The sequence below is a fragment of the Cololabis saira genome, chromosome 7 (genome assembly GCF_033807715.1).
Source record: "Cololabis saira isolate AMF1-May2022 chromosome 7, fColSai1.1, whole genome shotgun sequence".
Taxonomy (NCBI): Eukaryota; Metazoa; Chordata; class Actinopteri; order Beloniformes; family Belonidae; genus Cololabis; species Cololabis saira.
Window position 1 is genome coordinate 38,307,913 of NC_084593.1, and position 22,950 is coordinate 38,330,862.

Below are 22,950 nucleotides of genomic sequence, written 5' to 3' on the forward strand. Positions count from 1 at the left end.
CGTAAACAATGAGCTGGCAAGACAGCCAGCAACTACTGGAGTAAACATGAACTACAGGACAAAAGAAATGTATTAAAATAGATTTATTTCAGTTTCATAAATAAAAATGGAACACTTCAGAAATGAGACCAGCCCAATACTGAGAAGAACTGAACAGTTTTAAACTATAAGACTTGCAATTCATCTTGTAAAATACATAAAACACTTTTTAAAGATGCACTTAAAGACTTGCTCAAAGTGACATTTGTGTACATGAAAAAGTCCAGTGTATGCTACTTGTGCCCACATTTAAGACAGGAAGAACGGACCGGGTCTGCAGTTTTCACATTACAAATAGCTAATGTCATGAACAACCGGACTGGCGGAGGAGTAGAGCTTCCTCTTCACCAGCCGGTACTCTGCTCTCAGCTTCAGCACCTTGCTGGTGTCAAACAGGTGCTTGAGCGGCGGCCAGCCGTCGCCCTGGTCCGCCTTGAAGACCACAGACAGCTCGAAGGTCGGGGTGACGGCCGGGTCAGGGAAGATGCTCCCCACAGACTTCAGCCCGTCTTTTTTACCCTCGATGTAGAGTTTGATGGAGGCGCCCCGGAGGCCGCAGGGCTCCTCGGTGGAGGAGCGCAGGATGTGGTCCACCACCCTGGTGGTCAGGTGACGGGGCAGCAGCAACATCTGGCAGTGGAGGGTGGATGCTTTGGCCTCTGTGAGGCAACGCTCCAGCTGCCGGGTCACGTCCTGATGAAGGAGCCGCTGTTCATCCTCTACTCCAGCATCCAAGGTAGAATCTGGTTAAAAAGACAAATACTTGTTATAGATACATTTTTCACCTATAAGAAGAGTTTGACCCCAGTCATCATACTTTCATCACGCGTTTCCAGAGGTGTCAAGTAACAAAGTACAAATACTTCGTTACCTTACTTAAGTAGAGATTTTGGTTATCTATACTTCACTGGAGTAATTATTTTTCAGGCGACTTTTTACTTTTACTCCTTACATTTTCACGCAATTATCTGTACTTTTTACTCCTTACATTTTAAAAACAGCCTCGTTACTCTATTTCATTTCGGCCTTTAAACAAAAAACTATCCAGTTAAATTGCTCCATCCGGATAGAGTGAATTTGGTTGTGGTTGTTTCAGATGTTCTTGTCCAGTTTTGTTCTTACATCCGTTCCCTCAGATTCCTGCAACTAAACTTGGATGTACATTCCAATGAAGGTTAGGATAAATGATAACATGCCTCTGAAGTTTGACTTTTTGCACCATTACAATACTTATAGGCAACTAGTCTCATCATATCTCCTGCTCTCTGAAACACATGTTAATGCTCAATAGTACACATGGTTCTTTAATATATTTGCATTATACTAAGATGTATTCATTTTCAATGGCTTTTGTCCTTAATGGCTTTTCCCCCCCTTACATTACTTTTATACTTTAAGTAGTTTTGAAACCAGTACTTTTATACTTTTACTTGAGTAAAAAACTTGAGTTGATACTTCAACAGTAATATTTTGTATCTATACTTCTACCTGAGTAATGAATGTGAATACTTTTGACACCTCTGCGTGTTTCCCCATATGAGCAAGGGTTTAAAGGGCTGCATTGAGTCATCAGACTAAAGTCTTGTATCAGCAGCTGAACAGACTGGACTACTCAGCCATCAGCTGATCCAACACCTGAACCCATTGCGTCAGCCTGAATTATGGTTCCGCGTTAAATCGACTAATAACATCCCACTAGAGTAGATCTTTCTAAAATAACTTACAGGCTGAGTTGCAGTCCCTCTCCTCGCAGCTCTCCACACTGCCCCGCCGGGCTGACTTCATCCTCCTGCCCGGAGACGCCAGCTGCAGGAAGTATTTACCGATCATCTCTACGAGGCTCTCTTCCTCCGAAAACACGGGCACCCGGTGTCCAAAAGGCAATGCCGTGCTATAGACCATCCTTTCTCTTGTTCGTGAAGCTCCGGTGTCTCCTCCAACAGTTTGGTCTGTATTGTCTCCATGTATTAAGTGAAGCTGAAGATGAGCGTCTGGATGAGGGGACTCGACGCTTTTATACCGGCTGCAGTTGCGTCAGCTGGGCTGTGGGCGGGGCTTCGCGGTGGGCGGGGCTTAGCGCCGTCCAGAAGGTTCCGCAGCCAGGTGGGGGCGGAGCCTGGAGTACCAGTGAAACTAGACTGGATATTACATCAGTGGAAGCACACAAACTACTTACCTTTTGTTTATTTGTATCTTTATTTTTAGTTTTTTATCTTTATATTACGGAAGAGTATTAGGGCCAGGCAGGAGGAAAAAAATATTTTAGAGGAGGAAGATTTTTTTTTTCATTATGCACTTCGATAAAAAAGTCGAAATGTCGAGAAAAAAGTGCACAATAAAAAAAAAATCTTCCCCTCTCAAATATTTTTTCTCCTGCCTGGCCCTGATACTCTTTCGTATTATATGGGTGTTTGGCTTTTGGGGTGTTTGATTTGTATATGACAGTGCTGTGTGTGTGTGAGATGGAGAGGGAACCTCAAAGGGATTAATAAAGGCATCTGAATCTGAATCTGAATATACACATATGTCTTGTTGTGAGTGCTTCAAACTTGTTCAATATTTATTTTCAGTGCAAGATACTCATACAAAATTCGCTTTTCAATTCAATTTTATTTATATAGCATCTATTACAACAGAAGTTGTCTCTAGGATCTTACCAGAGACCAGAACATGACCCCCGAGCGATTATTACATAAACATAATATAAACAGTGGCAGCTAAAAACTCCCTAAAAACATAGTAGAAAGAATATGTATATTGTTCAAAGGCTTTAAGCACCCTTATACTTGATTTCTTTAAATAAAAGTTTTTTTCTCCCCGTCTCTGAGATGGAAACAAATAATACACAAACAGGACTTCAAATTAATGTCCCTGAAAACATCTGTATGACAGTGTCCTTAAAAAGGATTAAATATAAGCTTGCTTCTGAGGCAGATCACTATAAATACTGACTTTTGCTTGAGTTTATTTCATTTCATAACGCACGGTTTTACTTGTGTACATATCATTGAGATAGGCCACTGTGGGTTTCTTTATAGCCGGTTGCCGATTACCTGGAAATGGCTGATTATGGTTCACTGATTAATCAGTCAACCGATTAATCCAGCTCCAATATTAACACTGTATTCTCTGTTTGCGTGTTAATAAAGAGACTTCTGCAGAGCATTGTGAGCAGTTACGGTCAGCTAGAAATGTAATGATTTATCACCTGTCATGGAAATACACCAGCCTGTGACTCATTTAAGGGCTGAGGCCTCAAAGATAATTATCACTGTGAAGGCGGTGTATTCATGTAATCAGTGGCTGAAGAGAAGATCATTCTCACATTCATCGAGTTTCCTTTGCATTTATGCACAAAAGAAAATAAAATCTCTGAATTTGCTCTAAAGTTAGCAGGGGGTTGGTGTTTCTACTGAACGGTTCTTTTCATCGTCACTGTCCGTATCTTGTCCTGGGAAAAAACTCAAAGACACTCAATATTGGAGATGCACAAAAAACATTTTTAGTCATGTTTTGTGATTACTGCAGTTGAGAAAATAGATGATGAAGGCAGCGGGTGATCATTCAAATGATTATTCAGAGGGAAGGCCTTATGTAAGGCATATTGATTAAGCAGTGGGGTGTCACAAATACGTCCTATTAATGAGGCTAAAAACAGCTGGATACTAGATGTTGATCACATTATATTGGCCGACTACATCACATCCAGAGAACTGGGAACGTGTAAAGAGTGTTTCCATTTAACTTTTTTGCAATAACAAGGATAATCAAATTGACCGAAACCCCCCCCTCCTGGAAGCGTAAAAGGTTTTTTCCGAATTAGAGTCATTTCCATTCCAGGACTTCTTTTGTGTTTCAGAGGAAGTGTTCTGCTGGAGACCACAGAAAGGTGCTGTAATTCATCATACGTATATGCTGTATAAATGCATGTATACTTTACCTTAAACGCGTTAAGTATGTTCACCTCTTGGATGATATAGAAAATATTCCACATATTAATAAGTGGAGACTTTAAAGTTAAAAATGTGTCTAAAATAAACCTGCTGCTGTCTCAGAGGTGTTTCCTGACCAAACAGAGGCTGTATGTGGTCATACGCAGATGTTTTAAAGCAGGAAAGCTGAAGAAATGAAAATGAAACACAAACCTGGATTAACTGCATACAATGTATGACGATGTTTGTAAGAACAATGTTCACATTTGGGAGTAAAAGTACCCCAGTACATCTAAATGACAGTACTTCCTCTTAACACAATAAAGTCACAGTCTTTAGCTAATGTTTGTTGTTCATCAGGTCATGAATGTATCTTTTGTTTGAGTTTCTAGTGCATTGGTATAAAATTTCCGTACAAGATTCTTGGGAAGCTCTGGAAGTGGAGATCAAGTCTGGACTTGGTGACGTGAGCCGTACTTTACTCATAAGTGAGTAAACTGTCTGACTTACGGCGTTTAGACAATAACACACACACACACCTGGAGGAAGCCAATAAGCGTTTCCTCAAAACACAGGACTGTTTTTCTGTTTTTAATCACTGCTCCAGGTCCATAAACCTGCCCCCGCCACCTCATGAGCACCCATCTCAGGTCCACAGTACTTTTATTATTAATTCCTAACCCTTTTTTGAATTGTAGTTCAGTATCCACCCTGCTGTCATGGTGAAGGGGCGGACGCTGTCCAGGTAGGGGCTTTTTCAGCAAGTCATCCCCCCGCACCTGAGTCACCCTGCTGGGAAATCTCCCTGTGCTGTTAGCCAATCAGATGCAGATGAGCTGCTGACGTAGAGTGTCTGGCCACCGAGGGGGAAGTGTGCTTCTGCAGAAATGTGAGGGAACTAGCCACAAGGCGATGACACTATTGATAGAATATCAGCAGTATCTAATGGATAACCACAACTGGGGGTGAAAAAGTAGGAAAGTAGATAAGTAAATAAAGTCATCTGTTTTTCTCTATGAAGTTAATCTTAATTTTGACATGAGCAAAGAACAGCCGCGCCTCCGTCGCTGGTTATGGGTAAGATGTGTTGAATGAGTGACAGGTATGAACAGCAGGGAGGTCTTTAAAAAAAAGGGAAGAAAGACATCTGTGCCTGCGTTTCAGCATTTTATAAGCTATTCAGTTTAAAATGCGGCTCCACAGATGTACAGGTCGCCCATGCCGTTTGCATTCGTATAAGATAGCCTGGTTAACATGTTATATACCGTAGTTCTCCAACTTTGAGTGTCTAGAGCAGTGTCTCCCAACCTGGGGTCCGGGCCCCCCCTGGGGGGGCACCAGTGATCTCTGGGGGGGGAGGGGGGGGGGGGGGGGGGGAAACTTTGTCTGCTTTGAGGATATGCAGTTGTAAAAATTATATTTGCACATGTTAAATAAATAAAAAATCATAATAACACACCTAATGGAATACTGTAATCCAAGTCTGTACAAACCCACTTAGAAATATTTTGGTCATTTTAAAATACTAAGTTTTTTATCAGGATAAAAATGTATTATTTTATCATTATTCAACATTTAATCATACTACTACTCCGACAGGTTGTTAAAGGAAAAATGTAAATACATTTTGCTCTCATATTAAAAGAGACATTTTTCAGAAATATTTTTATGTCCTTGCAATTATTTTTTGTGCGTATTTTATACATTGGTGACACAAAATGAAGGTGAGAAAAACCAAGTCATCTGTATACAGGTTAAACCAAAGAGAAATGTATCAAAAAACATAATTAATGTTCATTTTTTCAATTAAAGGTTTGTAACGAATCACTTTACTCTTTTGGTGCCAGTACGTACGGGTCGGGGGGCCCGACTGGTCTTAAACACAAGTAGGGGGGGCTCCAAGGAAAAAAGGTTGGGAACCACTGGTCTAGAGCACAGGCTGCTTTTCTTTTTTGTCCAACTGTTAGTAAGAAATTGGACTTTACTCATTGATCTGTCTCCCACGTGGTCTTTCACAGAGCGGCCGCTCCTTCGTCTGGGATGCTCTCTTTGATACCCAGTTATATTACTGTCACTTGTGGGGCGTCTCAGTGGGCACTCTTTTTAGCCTTACTCCATTTTTTCAATGTTTTTCTTCCTTTTGCACCCCAGACATATTTGTTTCTGTTGTAAACTAAGTAAAATTGAGCAGATACCACCGTCAACACAAAAATATATATGGATAAAACTATCATATCCGTCAGTTGTGCAATTTGATATGTGACGCTTGTACTGATTCCAGTTAACTTCAGGGTTTGGATGACTTGCTGAATTTTCCATTTCATTTTTACTGTTTTTACCCGTGTAAAGCCGGCTCTGATCTCATTCCAGCGCTGATGCTCGGTGTTATTAGCATTGGTGAAGAACAGGTCTGACGTGTCTGCATCAGTTACCATACTGTGGAAGCAACTACAGATCACACGTCCTTATCTTACACACAGAAAACTTGATCAGACCACACAAATGCATATGACTAGCCTGATGTAACCATGATATTGACGTGCAGTGATGTATGTTTTCTGCTGACTGCATAAGAAGTCTCCTCTGAATTAAGTTTACATTAAACAGGTTTGAACACAGTTGAATTAAGTCATTTTTATCATATTTTTCCTGAATAGAAAAGACTTCAACAAGTTATGAATGCCAAGTCTGACGACCTTAACCTCTTATGTGTTGCTGATTTCATGTTGTTGATCTTTTTTCAAGTTTTTAGCTTTATGTCGTGTTTGCATTGTTGCGTTTACGCAAATGTTCTGCACGGATCAAGTTTTATGTCACGTTGAACTACTTTCAATATAGTGACCAAAGTAGCTCTTCCATATGGAAGCGAGGTTCGTAAACACCAAAATAAGTCATTTCTATAATCTCAAAACAGCTTTAAACTTCTTGTTGTGGTCATGCTTATGAGAGAGGGGAAAAAAAGTCTCAGTTTCTTGTCTGCCTGGTTCGCATAAGAGCCTCTAATGGATCCTGGATAAACAGCTCCATGGCTTGGGAACAGCTGGCCTAAAGGGCTTAGTATGGTGTAGACGAGGCTGAGACTCCCAACTGTGTCCAGTCTGCCTCTTAATCTGCTTGTGACGTTCTGAATAATGTGAACGTGCCAGATCTGGAATCGCTGGTGTTGATAAAGCGGAGGATCAGGTCACCCTGTCCTCCTCCGTACGTCTTCCACACAGGCTGTAAATAAATCAGGCTGATGTAACCTGTCACAGAGGTTTCAGCTCAGAGCTCTCAGTCATGAGGAATGTGAGCTGCACGTGTGTGCATGTGAGATGCAGATAAACAGGCGGGGCCAGGTGTCTCGTGACTGCCTCTGTTGTTTATGCGCCCTTAAAATTCATATTTGTTTTCCAGCTCTTCTTCATCTCTTTTCCTTGAACGTTCCTGCTTCTGTTGTTTCCCAGGTTCTTTCCCTCCTGATAAACAGTTTCTAATGTTTTTTCTGTTCACATATATTTTATAAATGCAATACAGTTTAAAACAAATTTGATGTTTTCATTGTGATAGATTTGTTCATAGAAACTTTTCAACAGTTGAAGCATTTATTGTGTACTGGATGAAGCCTCCACACTCCAGCGCAGGACATGGCTGCAAGCAGGGCCGCCGCAAGGGGTGTTTTTTTTTACTTCTTTTTTTTTTCTTTTTTTCCCTTATAAATATCAACAGTCACGTTCCATTACAGACCTAAATGTGTACTAGTCTGTGCATATCAATAAATATATGTGCAATGATGCGCGTGTCTGTTGTTCAATACAACTGATCAGACCAAGCGCAGACACAAGCTGCTCTGATCCAGACGGGTGGAGTTGGAACAAACTGTCACACAATGTCGAGAGAACGAGACAGATTCAGGAAATTTCCATCAGAGGATGAAAAAAGAAAAAAACTAAAGAAAATGGAAGATTTTAATGCCTCTCTGAAAGGCTCGTTTGATAAATTTGTTAGAAAAATCACCAATCCGACCGGGTCTCAAGCAGCCGTGGGGCCCCATGTCGAGGCAAGAGATGTATTTTTGCTAATTGGAGAGTTAAAATTGCGCATATAGACACCCGATCCGACCCGAAAAACCCCCCAAAATTTGGGGGTTTTTGAGTTTTTCGAAAGGGCCCCCCCCGGCCATTTCGCACAGGGCCTCGCAAATCTCCCAGACGGCTCTGGCTGCAGGACATGGCTGGCCTTCAGTCTGCTGCACAGGAACTTAATTATATATTAACTTTCCTGCTCTCTAAATGTGGATGACAAACCTGTCCTGAAGTAACATAAAAAACTTAAGTAATTTAAAATGTCTAAATTCAGGTTTTCAGTCTGTCTAGTAATGTTTATAAAACTTTTGTGTCAAAGGTTGAATGAAATGCAATGTGACCAAATACTGTTGTTGTTGTTGAGATTTACAATCTCAAGAATATTACAGGTTTTAAAAAGCCGGCAGATGCAGCGTAAACACTATGTGGCACAACTGGGACTAGTGTTTTATCCAAGTATTTCAATGTCCATCAAACTAAGCTCAGACATCACATTTATCTTGCCCCTCACTGTTATTTCTGTGTGTTTTGTTTTTACTAGTTTGGTGGGTATGTTCAGTCTGAGTTTTTTCTTGTCAGTTTCCCTTGAGGCCCTAACTGTGTAACCTAAGCTGTTAAGATGCTCAAAAGGGAGAAAGGTCTGAGAGCTGGTTTGGATTGTTAAGAGCACAGCAAGTCAGACAGCTCAAACTGTGCAATGCACCCCGACTAAAGCCTACGGAGGACACTAGACAGGAAAAGCACAACAAGGAGACTCTAATGTTTTCATAAACTTCCATAGACCAGTCACCTTCTCCCTGGGATAATGTGTGAAAGAATCACATTCGTCAAAGTTTTGAAAGGTTCTGCAGAAAATGTAGTTTGGGGAGAGCGACTATAACCACACGTAACACGACTAATTCCTTCATCTGGAAGCAAACTTTACTCGGTTGAATTCTCTCTGTCTCTGTAAAGTTTACCCAGCACAGAAAAAGGATCATGAGATGAAAAACTGTATATTTTTTATCTTTTAAGTTTTACACGGATGTAAGTTTAAACTTCCAAAAATGAACATAAACAACCTTTTATTTATTTATTTATTTTTCTGGACCCTGGTGATGATGGTCTCCGTACACGGCCCGTCTGCTCAAACAAGTGACCCCTCCAGCGCCCACATCCAACCTCTCTGCATATAGTCACAACATGTGAGGTGGAGGTGGAGCGGGCCTGTAAACATGACATTCAGAAATGTACAAAGCTGCCAAATGCAGTCAAATGAAAATATTATCACGTAATAACAGAATACCAATATTTGACTTTTTACCACCGGTATATCATGGTGCAGGGATTCTGAATTTATGTTACGGATTCAACCTCACAGGTCAACTTTCAAATATTTGTACAAAGACCACAACAACAGCTGGCCTTCGTTCTTGAAACTATCGTTTTTTTTTTTTTACAGATTTCATTTACTTTAGAAAGTAATGCTGAATGATTAAATTGAAGAATATTACGTAGTTACAGCTGCAATCCACAAAATAGAGTGATGTGTGGACACACAACTTCATGTTGCTGTTGTCGACAGATGTCAGTTCTTCAATTCAAGTTTGCTGAGAAAGTGAGTCAACAGTCAGCTTCTGTTGCAATGCAGTTTTTACAGAGGAAACGTGAAATACAGCTGTTAGACATCACATGATTGTGAGATTTCTTAGCCTTGATTAGTGCAATCACTTGTTGCATTTAGACACTCTTGCATGTCAGCACGGCTACTGTGGAGGTAACTCCGGAGCCACCTGGCCAAATGGAAGGACCTGCTGTTTGTAGCAGCTTTATATAAATGACCGTTTACAGAAGCAACATAACTTCTCTTTGGGGAATAATTGAGTAACAAAATTGATCTAATTGAATTTTCTGCTAACATACACCTCACCTTTGACAGTGGAGGGGTGTGCATTTGATGTTTTCGGAAGTTTTGAACATATTAAAATAAAATAGTTATTCCTCGGACGGCTACAGCGGTCCTGTTAGCTGACAGCTGTTAGATGTACGACGTCCACGCAAGGGAAGGGTTTCTTCACAGACATTATTGTTCTAATACAAATTGATACAAAATGATTTTGTAGGCGGATCTGAAATTAACGCAAGAATAAAAAAATGACTAACCGTCATTTTTACTGTTATATTAACTTTCATTGTCAGTTGAAAAATGAAACAGATCAAAATGTATGCATAACTTAAATAAACAGATTTAAGAGAAAAGTCTAGACTTCAGACGACCATCTATCACCTATGATAAAGAACATTCACTTTTGTTAGGGACCAAAACAGTGATAACTGAAGTAATTAATAACCGAGGAGGCAAGCTTCCCAGGTCAGATTTAATTGTAAATGGCCTCTGCTTTCATAAAACTTGGCTTGAAATTGTATATTTATGACAAAATAGACATGTGTCAACAGCAGAGGTTGTGAACTCTCCTCCTTCTGTGTCCACTGACAGTCATTTGTACAATTTCTGTCCTTTTCAGACACGTTTTGCAAACACAAGAAGTTCAAATCAGTTTGTCTATGGAGAGCCTGTTCACACCATCAGTTCTGAGGCTTAAATGAGCAACTTATCCTGATGTGGGCAGATTGCCCTTTAAGTTTGCAGCAAACACATGTTCTGTCCTCACTCAAAACTGCTTCGGCTCATGTTGTTTTGGTCCCGGCTGAAGTGTACACCCCTTCTCATCTAATACTAGACCTAAAGTTGCAAATTACAAATTAAATGCCTGATATCCTATAAGAATTGTACGTTTTTAAAACTGCCTCCTAAATATTTGGCATATTTTGTTGTTACTGTTGTGAAGTTATGTTTTTAGAAGTTCAGATGCATGAAACATTTCATGAGCTAATTTTTCCTAATTGTGAGAAGTTGTGTGGATGTGCGTGGATGGACAGCCGGCTCTCCCTGTGCTTGACCTCATGAGTTCTGGGGGTAGCTGTTTTCCTCAGGGTCCTTCAGGGACTTTGGCCTGTCCAGGCTGATCATGAGCGTGGGCTCCCTGCTCATGGGCTCGGGGCGGCGCCACTCCCCGTTCAGGGGCGGGGCGCTGGCGGTGCTGGAGTTTAGCTGTTCAGTTTCCTGTTGAGGAGCGGGCCCGAGGCAGAACTCCTCCTTCTCCTGCTGCTTCACGTGTCTCAGGATGGCTTCAGACAGGTAATGAGGGCCATGCTGGCTGTCATCTGGAAACAGGGAGAGGAAAAAGAGAGGATTGGTGCTTTAAACTCTAACTATTAGTTATTGTTTTATTCTGATAACAGCAGCTGCAGCATTGCAGTGGACTGGAGACCTGTCCAGGGTCACCTGAAGAGAGCTGGGACTCCAGTAGATCCCTGTGGCTCTACATGTGTGTGTGGGCGTGTGAGTGTGTGCACATGTATATGAGTGTGAGTGAGTATGTGTGTACGCGTGGGGGGTGGGGGGTGGGGCCGTATGGAATGTTTTAAATTGTGTTTTTTATTGTTATTTTATTCTGCATGTAAAGCACCATGTGTTGCATTTTATATTGTATGATTTGGTGCTATACAAATAAATAAAGTTTAAGTTTAAGTTTACATAGGAATTAAAGGGTGTGGATAATGGACAGATGAATAAGGCCCAATACCAATACTCCCCCTACTTTCTTTCACTAGCCCTACTTTCTTTCACTAGCCCTAAAAAAAAGCCAGAGATTTTAGGGCACTTGAAATCTTCCCAGGGCCCTGTCCCAATACTCCCCCTACCCCTCGTTTTCATCCCTACTTCTAATCAGGAAGTTGAGAGCCAAAAGCTGTTCTAATTTCAGCTGTAGCGCTGTTAATATGCCACTTTATTAAGTTTTAATATTTTTCAGGCGTAAAAGTAACCTTTAAGATCCCCAACCGGGGCTCAGTTTATCCAAATAACGCCTGTTAAGAAATTTGATCTGATGTTTTCGGCGATGATGAGACCGGGGCGCAGCAGCAGCAGCAGCAGCCGGAGTACAGATGTGATCGCCAGGTCAACCTGCGCGTCGTCCCAGGGGAGAAACCTGCAGCTCTGTGGAGATTTACCGCTGGCTGAAATAAATCATTTAGGAAGATAAATGTTGGTTTAATAAATGAAATCTAACAGTTGTAGCTACGTCTGTTAAGAAATTTGCTCCGAAAATTTTGAGATTTCTGCCTGCCGGCTCTGGAGCTTATGGGTCTGCGTTAAATCGATGCAGAGCCTACAGCGTAGGGTACGGCGTAGGGTACGGCGTACGGCGCGCGTCGCATCGATGCAGAGCCTACGGCATAACCTACGGCGTAGGTTACGTAACCTACACTGTAGGCTCTGCGTTGGTGTAACGCGGAAATAAATCAGCCTTTATTCTGGCGAGGTTTGACAAAGACTTCGCAACAACGGGTAAGTGAGTGATTATATACATTCACTGAGTGAATATTATGAAGGTAAAATATATATTTCTTGCTAGAAATGTAATCAAAATGCATTTTTATGCAGAAACTAACTCAAAATATTGATTTTATTCACTAAAAAATAAGAAATGTCCGCCATGTAGTTTTTTTTTATTCAGTCCGCAAATGACGACGAAAAGCATTCTGGGAAATTTTTCTGGCCCTAGATCAAACTAGTGAGCATCCGAAAACACTCGATCCGTATGGACAAATTCATAGCCACTACACTAGTTTTCTTCACTACCCCTAGATGAAAAGAGGAATTGGGACACCACTACCCTCATGGGAACGCGCTAAATTTAGGGGTAGGGCTGAAAAGTAGGGGTAGGGGGTGTATTGGGACAAGGCCTAAAACATCGCAATGCAAGAGCTGAATGGAGCCTTTGTGAAGTGAAACTGGACTTCTAGCTGTCTCCCTAAAGAAAAACAATATTTGAGAAACACGCACACACACACAAAGTAACTATAAATACACAAATCCCCATCGTCGGCCCTGGGGGAGATAAACTCAAAGCCAAAATCCCCTTAAAAGCAGTCTGTGTCATGCTACGAGGTGTGTCAGGTGTTCACAGCCACACACGTGCACGTATTCATCTGTTTTCCTACCATCTAGCAGCACGAGTGTGTAGCGGTTGCGACACTCCAGCGAGTGCTCCAGGATATCCTGCAGCGTCCTGTAGAAGAGCAGGACCTGCTGTCTGCGCTCAGGTTCCCCGAAGCCTGCACTTCTCGTCTGTGACATCTTGTAGAGCGTCAGCAGAGGTGTTGCGTACTCCACCGCACAGTCGTAGACCTGATTACACACACATACACATGCACACAGCAGTTTTCATCATCTCAAAGGGTGTCATCATCTCAGACGGTGTCATCATCTTTCTCCAATATCTTATGTCACATTGATGAGTGCTGTCTTTTAGTTCCCAAAAGCAGAGTCAAGCCCCCTACGACATGATTAACCCAACAGATCTATGTTCCCATGTCACCATTAAAACAATGTATACACACACAAATGAGAACACACATTTGCTGAGCAGATAATCCTTTAAAAGGCTGTTGCACCCTGCTGCCTTCAGGCGTGCTGGGTTACAGTGTTTTACAGGTAGATGGCGCTGTTACTGTGCTGCAGCACATAATAAGAGCCACACTGGTGAATTCTCCGGTTCAACCACAAGGTGGTGCTAAAGCAAAGCCGTGGGGGACCACTAGGGTAGCCACCTTTCAGAAATAGAAACAAGGGACGCCCTGATTTCAGCAGCGCAGGAGCCAAAAAAAATCCCCAAAACTTCTAAACTGAATAAAAATGTGTTTATTTTATATGAAAAAACAAAATGCTTTGATATAAAGTTTAAAGTGCTTTAATAGCATTAAACTTTCATGACTGTTCAGGCAGCCAACCATATTAGCAACTGAAATAGCCTCCTATGCTACGTATGTCCACATCAGCCCAGATGTATAATATAGCTACAGGTGAAGAATATGGTGTAAAAGTTAATTTCTTTCAATAATTCAACTAGAATATGGTGTAAAGGTTAATTTCTTTCAATAATTCAACTAGAATATGGTGCAAAAGTTAACTTATTTCAATAATTCAACTAGAATATGGTGTAAAGGTTAATTTATTTCAATAATTCACCTAAAATATGGTGTAAAGGTTCATTTATTTCAATAGTTCAACTAGAATATGGTGCAAAAGTTAACTTATTTCAATAATTCAACTAGAATATGGTGTAAAAGTTAATTTATTTCAATAATTCAACTTAAAAGGTGAAACTGGTATATTACCTTGATGATGGAATTGTTTATTGATTTCATAAAATATTCTCTAATTTATTTTTTATTTGGGGTTTTCATAAACTGTGAGCCATAATCATCAAAATGATAACAAATAAAGGCTTGAAATATTTCACTTTGAATGTAGTGGAAAAATAATATATTTGTTTCACCTTTAGTTAAATTTACTACGAATGACGTTTTGCAATATATTCAAATTTTCCGACCTTCACCTGTATATTATGACATCAATAAATAAGAGCATAATATATGTCCGTATTGGTTCAATACGGAACGCAACTTTTAACTTTTAACTTTTTATATATATATATATATATATATATATAATAATAACATATAAAGATCTGGGCACAGATGCAGCAGGTCCTGTTGTCCCTCCACAAAGATTTTGCTGGCCTTAATGTTTCCTGTGTTTTATTTTGCTCATTATTGATACATTTAGTGTTGATGTGTGTGTGACAGACGTGTGTATGGGGCGTTAATGAAAATACGGGACAAATCGCATCCTGTATTAGTTCAATAAGGAACGCAACATTTTTTTCTCAAATAAAGGACAATTCCGTATTTTACGGGACGGGTGGCAACCCTTGGACCACAGTGGCCCCAGAAGCTCTCGTGAGACTTACATTTAAGTTTCTCAGAGTACTAATTGCTTTGTGTGTACAATGGGGGTAGACATGCGCCACAACCCAAGCCTTCACGTACCGCCCCCTGCTCGTCCTGCACTCTGTAGACACTATGCTTGTAGACGCGGCCCCGGACCCCCGCCACGTCCAGCTGGTTGTTTGGGAGGTTGTCGTAGAACTTGATGTTGCTATCCTGGTCCTCCAGGGTGTTTGAGATGTTGACGTCGAGAGGGATGAGGATGAGCAACTTCCTGGAGCCGCGACTCCACAGGACGCCGCTGGCCTCATGCGTCTCGCGAAATGCATCGATAGATTTCTCCAGATCTGGATGAATAGACAGAAAGACATTCATTAATCCAGATCCCCTCACTTACATCCAGTCGTACCTCTTAGGTGTTGTACAAGGTGTGCTACCGTGACCTTTCCATGGAACAGATCCTCAAACATTCATGAACTCCAAGACCTCCTTAATAATGAGCTCTCTAAAGTGGATATTTGGTTTAAAGTAAATAAACTCTCTCTTAATATTAAGAAAACAAATTATATATTATTTTGTTTCAATAAAAACGAATAAATATGGAAAATTTGGCCTTTCAGATCGTAATAAATGATGAAGAAATAAAGAGAGTAAACTCTACAAAGTTCCTTGTGGTCCTCATTGATGTCTAAATTTTAAATGTAATATAGATCACCTCGTGGAAAAACTATGTAAATATGTCGGTCTGTTTTTCAAACTGAGACACCTGCTTCCACGCTCTGCCCTTCTCACTCTTTATAAAACCTTGTTTGAACCTCATTTAAATTACTGCAATATTATTTGGTTTCATCTAAAAAAATTAGAAGTTTTACAGAAAAAAATTATCCGTGCCATCTCTTGGACTGAATTTAATTCCCCTACTCACCATCTGTTTGCCCACTATGGTATTCTTCGCCTCAAAGAATATAACTACTTCCATAATGCATGTACAATATATCAGGTGGTCTCAGGTTTGAATCCCAGACTAACTCAACTCATCCCAATCTCTGTTCCCCAGCACACCCATAATCTTAGACATAAACACCTTTATTATAGGGAAAAAAGGTAAATTTGTGGGAACAAGTTTGAGTGTTGTGTGTCGGGGACCACAGATTTGGAACGAGCTGAATGATGAGCTTAAAAAGTCACAGTCCATCTCCATATTTAAACGGCAGTTAAAGAATCAATTGTTAAGCTCATATATATAAATGTAAACTCCAGGATCACAAAATGTTTCATGTTAAGTGTTTGTAATGCGATATGTTGTATGTATTGGTAGTCTAGTATAATGTGCATGTTGTTTTGTTTTGTGTGTATTAAGTGCAAGTGTATGTATGTATTCCTGCCTACTGTATTTATGTTCATTGGCTCCTACCATAAGCTTTTGATAGCTTCTCCAGGAGACCAATTCACATGTGTGAGTGTGAATAAATCAAATCAAATCAAATCAAATCAAATCAAATGAAAAAACTGTGGCGAGTGTATGTTGATGATACTAACATGGCAGTACGAGCTGCAGGTAGCCCAGGTAGAAGGACCAGGCCAGCCCGTGGGCTACGTTCATCTTCCTCTGCTCACAGATGTCTGACACCTCCACCTCTGAGGGAGCCTGCACACCCACCACAAACACAGGCACAGGGATGTCACAGCGCTGCACATCTGCTGCTCAGGACTCACCGAACACCTCCCAACCAGTGTCAGGCACAGGAAAAGGTCAGTCTGGCACCCATGCCCTTTCTTATGTAGGACACATATATTTTTAGATATAATTCAGTGCCAACGCGAAGGACAGACACAGACTGCGTTTACATGCACTCAATAACCCTTTTAAAACCCGAATATTGGCAATAACCCGAATTTGCACGGCCATGTAAACACCAATAACCCCTTTGAATAACCCGAATTTGCTCATATTCCGGTTTTTAAAAACCCGAATATGACCCCTGGGTTACTCCTTTTAAAACCCGAATATTTGGTCATGTAAACACCAAACGGAATATCCCCATCAAACGGAACATGAATTTGTTTTCTGCGCATGCTCTGTTCACAAGGAATCCTGATCTTTTGAGTCCAGGAAGTTCTTATAAACAAGAAACGCAAGACCAGGAGGAGACTAATCACTTCATAAATGTAATGCAGCATTTGTTTTGAATTTGGATACAGGAAGAAGAAGCGGAAATTACGCTAATTGCGTCATCACGTTCTCCGCGCGTCGCTGGTTTGATCGAGATATCCCGAATGATTAATTACCATGTATACAGGGATAACCCTGTTTGCTCACGCATGTAAACAGAATGTTCTGAATGTTTCAGTAACTGGAATATTAGCAATAACCCGAATTTTGATTGCATGTACAGTAAACGTAGTCACAGTTACAGATCATACCAAGCAGTTTGAGGAAATCTTGAGCTGAGGGTGTTAGAGTCTGAGGGCGAGGACGTGTTTGAGTCCATGTCTCACACATTCACCCACTCACTTACATTCTTAGTCTATGCAGATTTATAGGTCTTTCCATTGGGCTGTCTATGATACACAATCACACAGCAACATATGTACTGTAAGCAATGTGCGGTTTTGTCCAAACACAGCAACACGCCATCTTTAAAAAAAAAAAAAAAAAAAAAAAGCAACACGCCATCTAAAAGGCCGCTAGTCAGTGCGGGGAGTTGCCCAGACCTGAGGCACAGGAAGCCAGCTCAGGAAGTTTACTTCTGAGTAAGATGAAAGCTAACAAAAAGATGAAATGAGGTAAATGGTGTGATTTAACATGAGATAAACGGCATCAAAGGAGCTTACCGGTGTGTTCACTGTCAACACCACCCGCGGCTACAGCTGAGCGCTTACAACTTGTATTTGCAATTCTGGTTTTTCTTTTTTTTAACCAACGGCTATACATATTTTTTAGGCCAATTAGATATTTAAACAACACAAATAACCTGAGATGAAATAACTGGTACATGTTCACGTAGTCCTGAACTGGCCAGGGTTCATGTGGGTTGTCAACTAAAGATTGTACTGCTATTAACCCTTGAAGATGTTCAAATCTGTCAGCACTTTTCCATCCACACAAGTCAACACTTGAACTTGAGAGCAGTAAAGCCAGTCTGAACCTCACCACGACTCCCAGGCTTTTGAACAGCGCATAAAGAACCGGAGCCAGGACCAGCAGCTCCCAGCACTGGCCCCTGTGTTGGTGTCCTGTCAGGTACAGACAGAGGCCGGCCAGCCCGGCGGCCAGCAGGGTCTTCCCCCACAGCCCGCAGGCCGCCAGCACCTGGCTGAGCAGCGCTCGGCCTCGATACCTGGCGGAAACACAGAGAAAGAGCTGCTCTTAACAACACGCTCGTCGCAGCAACAAGTGATGAGTGAAATATCTTGAAAACATATTCTGTTCTTTTTTTATTCAAAAGATGAAACCATTTTCAGAGGACTTAATGAAACGTCAATGGCCCGTTTTGGTCAATACATGGACACAGTACAAAAGCAACCTTCTCAATCATTTAAACCAGGGGTCTAAAACTCATTTTGCTTGGCGGGCCGGATTTGACCAATTTTTTTCTCGCGGGCCGCACACTCAAAATAACAAAAACGGTGCGAAAATTTTTTTTTCAATTTTTTTTTTTACTATTGTTATCTAATCCAATATCAGTTTAGTTAATTGTAAAGGAAATATGCACTTTGTTTACACTCTAATTATGTAAAATATATTTCTTCAGGATCTTTTCTTGAAATTTCTCGTTTTTTTTCAAATTATGTAAGATACTTTTAATATCATTTTACAAATGATAATGTTTTTTTTATATTTCACTTTTTTATAGGAAATTTAATTAAAAGCAAAATCTTTCTTATTACATCCGAAAGTGTTTCTTTGTGATTTAGAGATTTTTCCAGTAGTGCAATTAAGTGTATGTATTTTTAAAAATTGGCGCGGATATTTACGCCAGTGTGCCGAAAAAGTCAGCACTTCTCTTTTAACTGTTTTACTTTGTCACTATCCTCGTATTCAAAACTGAAATTCTCCGAATAAATATCTTCTATCATCTTTTTTAGCAGTGATATCTTTCCTGCGAAAATATATAATAGTAGTCAGTTAATAAAAATAAACAACCGTCTAAAATGAAATAAAATCAGCAAATGCATTCTAGAAAACAAAAAAATTTTGAAAACTGCTCTCTTTGTGGAATAACGATGAATTTGTAGAAGAAACATATTATCGGATATGCTGTGATTCATGGCAATTATTTATGCCTTCCTTTTTAGTAAATTAACATTTCGGTTTTTTGCGTTGGAAACTTCTCGCGGGCCGTATGAAAATCTCTCTCGGGCCGCATGCGGCCCGCGGGCTGCACATTTGACACCCCTGGTTTAAACGGTTCACAGCAGCTGGTTTGAGATAAGTGCTGGTCACTTGTGATCAGATATATCTGGATGAACATTACTACGAGGTCGACTACTACTACTACTACTACTGTCATTTAGTAGACGCTTTAACCAAAGCGACTTACATCTGAGAGAACACACACCATTTGTGGAGCAACTTGGGGAGCAATTAACTAGGGTTAAGTCTTAGTTACCATTCCTGGGTCATCCAGACCCAAGCCCACCTCTGTAGCCACTAGACTACCACGCCCCCCCTAAAAGGATGAAGTTGAGTCTCTCACCGCGTGCGTGAATGGTGCAGCAGCTCCTCTGGGAGGAGACACAGCCCGTGGAGCAGGGGGCCAAGCGTCACCATGAGTATTGCCATCGCGACCCAAGTAAATAACCTCTGAGGCCCAATGAGGACCATGCCTCCTGTTGTCACGGCAGCCACCACTGCGGCACACACCCTCGGGAGATTCCCACGAGGTTGAAGGATTAAAGCTTCTTGGTCTCTGAGGGATTGCATCTGTTAGGAAAAACAGTCATCAAGCATTAAGGAGCACTTACATGAAGACACAGGCATCTGCCACTCAGCGTGGAGGGCCTCTTCAACCTCAAAACTGCTTACAGACATTTTTATAAAGTTTGAGCTATTTTTGTTACACAGCCTCTGTTAGGAAAGTTATATGCTGTATACTATTGCTGTTATCATTTATCTACACACACACACACCTGAACTTGTATAAAAGCTCACGCTCACACAACGCAGCCACCTACTGGAACATACGATCACACCTCTATACAGACATATGTCCTTTCCAAGAACTGTCATATATCACTTCCTTCTGAGAACTGTCAAGTAAGAATTGTGTACATTTTGTCTTTCTTATATGCAAACTTGTGTCAATAAAAGGAATGTGCACGCAGAGGCTCATTGGATTAGAGTGGAGGAGTTTAGTCCATGGGCCAGACCAGATGTCAGCACCACTCAAGGTGACCAAACTTACTTATGATTTTTGAAAAGATCAATGTCTATAGATGATATTTTGGTACGATAATCCTTCCTGAGTGGCAGCTGTATCATAATTATCAGCTCATGAAGTTACCACCCCCTTCAGGTTAATCGATGATTCTAAATTGGGTATATTATACATTTCCTGAATCCTTATGGGCCTGTGAGTATTCCATTTTTTGTATTTTTTTTTTTTTTTGTATTTTGTGTCTCTAATGTTGTTTATAAAACTAAGCTGGTTCCTTATCTCATTGTGGTGTCCTTTATGTGGTGTATTTGCATGATAAAGACCAGTTTGTGAAATTAGCCTAGTGGCTGCTCATAGGAGCCTAATGATGCTCTTCTAGTTTAAGGCTCACAATGACCGGTAACAACAATATAGTAGGGGTATATTATACATTTCCTGAATCCTTATTGTCCTGTGAGTATTCCAGTTTTTGTATTTTATGTCTCTGTTGCTCCTAGATGACACAGGGCTAAAAGATAGTATACCATTTAGGAGAAAATTCTGTAAAAATGTGTGTTGTTTATAGTTTAAAGAGCTGCAGTGAGCTCTATGTTGGTCAGAAAGATTCACATCTTAGCTTGAATGAATGCTTAAAAGGTCCCCTTTAAAATGATACCAAAGATAATATAGTGAAACATTGACAGAAATATCCTGTACATGAGTCTAAACCAGGATATGCACCAGCATCTAAAATGTAATTTTCTGAAGTGGGTGGGTAACTTCATGAGCTGATAACTATGATCCAGCTGCCACTCAGGAAGGTTATCATACCAAAATATCATCTACAGACATGGATATTTTCAAAAATCATAAGTAAGTTTGGTCACCTTGAGTGGTTTTTTTGGGCTCTGGCCCATGGACTAGCTGGAGTGGAACTGCACTGAGCATGTCTAGTGTTCTTAACTCTCCTCCTTAGAGCTCTCCCCCTGCTGCAACGCTGAACTAAAGGACCTTTGTCTGTCTGATAGGAAAAAACCTAACAGCCTCAATCTCATCTGCTCAAATGAAAGTTAATAGACTTTTGTTAATAATACATGAAGGGAGTTTTCTTTAAAAGAGGCTGCCCCGTGTACTGCAGTTTTATCTGGCTACAGCAGAGAGTGCTGTCCACAACTACATGCAGCTGGCAGATCTTTGTTGGCTCTCATCGAGTCTGAAGCTTTCTGTAAATCAGCGTGGGAGGTTCTCAGTGGGAAAACCAGCAATTCGTGGCGCGCACAGCCTTTAACAGGAGCGCCTGCTTTCAGAAGAAAACCAGTTTGTTCCAGTGAGACATCGGGAGCTAATTATCTAGTTTGTACAGGAAGTTTGTGCTCTGGCACGGGTGAACATTGCTTGTGCAATGACTAGCTTTAGGCTATGACACGTTTAGTCTTTGTTCTCTTATCTTATATATTACTAGGTGCTGTGACGTCACAGACACTGATGGGATGTGGTGTTAAGTGTCGTATTGGCCCTGATAGTATTGTTTAACTTAATATCTATTAAATGTTGGCCATCAAAATGGCACATTTCAAGTTAAAGACGTGTTGTAATGGGTTTATAGTTCTCATTGTCCAAACTGAAAGTACAAAGTGAAACTAGAAGCTCGTATGTTATTTAAGCCTGCAATACTGGATCTGAGATGTGACTTTCTCCCTTTGCCCTTATTCAAATTAAAAAACAGATATCAACAAAATTACCAGATGTATTTATAATGATGCAAAAAAAGGAAAAAATAATTAAGAAAGTTTTGAAACTTTTAACAGTCACATAAGTTTGATCCTAAAGGAAGTCTTGAGTCAAAACACTGAACCTATTTAACATCAGATATAACTATCCAATAAACTTTATCCCTTTCTCGTGTGGTAGATCTTTTCAGCTCTCAAATCATTTAACACATCTTTGCCAAAAGGACAGTTTTGTTTCTTTGAGTCCAAGTGGTGTGAGGTCTGCAGTCAGTGCTGCAGCAGATGACAAACAAAAACCAACCTTTAAACTTTAAACAAGTTTAAACTCACAGTGTAGACTGGTGGAAATGCAGCTAAAAGCAGTTTGCGACTCATTCCAGCAACGTGTCGCTGCCAAAAGTCAACTTCAGTCAACTGTACTAATAAGTATCTCAGGAAATGCCTTTTACACCTCTAGGCTGTCATCACAGTCATGCTATGGTGTAAAATTACAATATAAAAACATATGTTTGCTGAAGAATAACATAATATAAGCAGATCTATAAACAGATATTTACATTTCTAATCATTTTTGAATTTATCTTATACATTTCAGAGTTAAATCCTGGCGAGTCACAAAGATTTCCATGTGCCATAGGCAGTATGAAAGCAGGTTTATTTACATTTGACTCTTTACAGCTGTGTGCCGTCTTTGTCTGATACACCCAGATCTCTGTCTCTGTTCATCACTCTGACAAAACCATACGTGTATTCTCCAGCTGTCCAAGAAAGAAAATCATCCAGGAACTCACCTTGGTGTGTTTTATCTGTGGCAGATAGCAGAGACGTCTTTTGTCAACTGATTTTTCTTTTGTCTCTTCTCTGCTGATGTGATAACTTTCAGTTTCATTTTCCTGTTTATTGGCTCTCTATATCAGCGCCTCCCTGGGTGGGGTCTCATCTTTTTTTTTTTGTCTCCAGACTGTCTGTGTTAATGGTAAAGCCTCCAAGT

At 40.6% G+C, this 22,950-nt stretch overlaps 2 protein-coding genes across 2 annotated transcripts; both read right to left on the reverse strand.

The window, feature by feature from the left end:
• Window positions 1–68: 68 nt before the first annotated feature.
• On the reverse strand, window positions 69–2,047 carry si:ch211-39i2.2 (DNA damage-inducible transcript 4-like protein-like). The gene is made up of 2 exons (XM_061726393.1): window positions 1,764–2,047; window positions 69–782 (listed from the first exon to the last, which is right to left on the reverse strand). Exons 1-2 carry the CDS (start codon window positions 1,939–1,941, stop codon window positions 328–330), a joined length of 633 nt encoding a protein of 210 aa, XP_061582377.1. The 5' UTR covers window positions 1,942–2,047; the 3' UTR covers window positions 69–327.
• Window positions 2,048–9,825: 7,778 nt separating this feature from the next.
• Window positions 9,826–22,950, reverse strand: sting1 (stimulator of interferon response cGAMP interactor 1). The gene is made up of 7 exons (XM_061726394.1): window positions 22,751–22,950; window positions 19,570–19,796; window positions 18,024–18,210; window positions 16,409–16,517; window positions 14,972–15,216; window positions 13,082–13,268; window positions 9,826–11,239 (listed from the first exon to the last, which is right to left on the reverse strand). Exons 2-7 carry the CDS (start codon window positions 19,794–19,796, stop codon window positions 10,977–10,979), a joined length of 1,218 nt encoding a protein of 405 aa, XP_061582378.1. The 5' UTR covers window positions 22,751–22,950; the 3' UTR covers window positions 9,826–10,976.

What these genes read in the sequence shown, in the direction of transcription:
- si:ch211-39i2.2 (XM_061726393.1), bottom strand. Translation starts at nt 1,941, where the DNA reads ATGGTCTATAGCACGGCATTGCCTTTTGGACACCGGGTGCCCGTGTTT. An exon ending in GAGGGACTGCAACTCAGCCT is followed by an intron (nt 783 to 1,763) that starts GTAAGTTATTTT and finishes CTTTTTAACCAG; the next exon opens with ATTCTACCTTGGATGCTGGA.
- sting1 (XM_061726394.1), bottom strand. Translation starts at nt 19,796, where the DNA reads ATGCAATCCCTCAGAGACCAAGAAGCTTTAATCCTTCAACCTCGTGGG. An exon ending in CTGCACCATTCACGCACGCG is followed by an intron (nt 18,211 to 19,569) that starts GTGAGAGACTCA and finishes TGTTTCCGCCAG; the next exon opens with GTATCGAGGCCGAGCGCTGC. An exon ending in TCAAAAGCCTGGGAGTCGTG is followed by an intron (nt 16,518 to 18,023) that starts GTGAGGTTCAGA and finishes GTGGGTGTGCAG; the next exon opens with GCTCCCTCAGAGGTGGAGGT.